At 57.6% G+C, this 1,086-nt stretch overlaps 1 protein-coding gene across 1 annotated transcript; it reads left to right on the top strand.

Moving 5' to 3' along the window:
* The first annotated feature begins 357 nt into the window (after positions 1-357).
* Positions 358-843, top strand: LOC136493790 (uncharacterized). The gene has a single exon (XM_066489940.1). The coding sequence runs from the start codon at positions 470-472 to the stop codon at positions 716-718; it is 249 nt and encodes an 82-aa protein (XP_066346037.1). The 5' UTR covers positions 358-469; the 3' UTR covers positions 719-843.
* The last annotated feature ends 243 nt before the right edge of the window (positions 844-1,086 follow it).

Raw genomic sequence — 1,086 nt, 5'->3', positions numbered from 1 at the left:
TCCGCAAGGTGAATCAGCGAGGTGGTCTGCCCACACGCGCCGATCACGTGCTGCGTAACTCGGGATCCGCAAGGTGAATCAGCTCTGCAACAGTGCTTCGTGGCACTCCTATCTGCAGCCGCGGCGGCACGCGTCCTTGCCACAGTGGTCCAGTAGCAATAATGTCACAGGCCACAGGCGAGGGGATGGGGACGGGCGCCAGCACTGGGCTGGGACGAGATCGACCCGGGCTACCACTAGTAGTCCACTGCCAACCGGAGCGGAGAGCCCCCGGTATCATGGAAAACCAACGTCCGCGGCCACCTGTTTCGCCCGTCCCTCCCGGCCACCGCGAGTATATTAACCCACACCCACCCCCTCTTCTCTGCACCTCAACACAACACTCCAACTCTCATCACAGCGAGAATCAATCACCAAGCAAGCTCGACAAGCCAGGCGCCGAGAGCCCGAGAAGAAGACCAAGAGACAGATGGCCGCTGCAGCGAAGGCGTCGTGGATGGTGGTGATGAGCGTCGGGGCGGTGGAGGCGCTCAAGGACCAGGCGGGCCTCTGCCGCTGGAACTACGCGCTGCGGTCCGTCCACCGGGCCGCCAAGGCGAACGTGCGCAGCAGCCTCGTGCAGGCCAAGAAGCTGGCGCCGGCGGAGACGAGGCGGGCGGACAAGGCCGAGGAGGGGATGAGGACCGTCATGTACCTCAGCTGCTGGGGCCCCAACTAAGGCCTCGGTTTGGTTTCCGCTTTCTGCAACCGAGCTCTGCTTCAGACCTGGCTGGAGGCTGGTTACCTTGCCGACCCATTGTAACATAGTATGATGATGATGAAAAGTTCTGCCACTTGATTTCAGTGCCTGAAACTATGAATCCCTACGCTACTGTGCTGGCATGGAAATAAAGAATGCTTTTCAGTTCATAACAAGGTTTTACTGCGGATCGGCTTGTGGCAAATACGAGTCAGTAAAAACCTGAGTTCAGTGTTGTTTGGCGTGTGGCAAATATGAGCCAGTAAAAACCTGAAGCTTTTTGAAATGTGTTCTTTGATGACGCCAGAATTTACTGTTAGACCATGTCCGATTATTAGCAGGGGCTA

This window comes from Miscanthus floridulus, chromosome 11, assembly GCF_019320115.1.
Source record: "Miscanthus floridulus cultivar M001 chromosome 11, ASM1932011v1, whole genome shotgun sequence".
Lineage (NCBI taxonomy): Eukaryota > Viridiplantae > Streptophyta > Magnoliopsida > Poales > Poaceae > Miscanthus > Miscanthus floridulus.
Note: the sequence above shows the minus strand (reverse complement) of the source record. Positions and strands in the feature narration are given on the sequence as shown.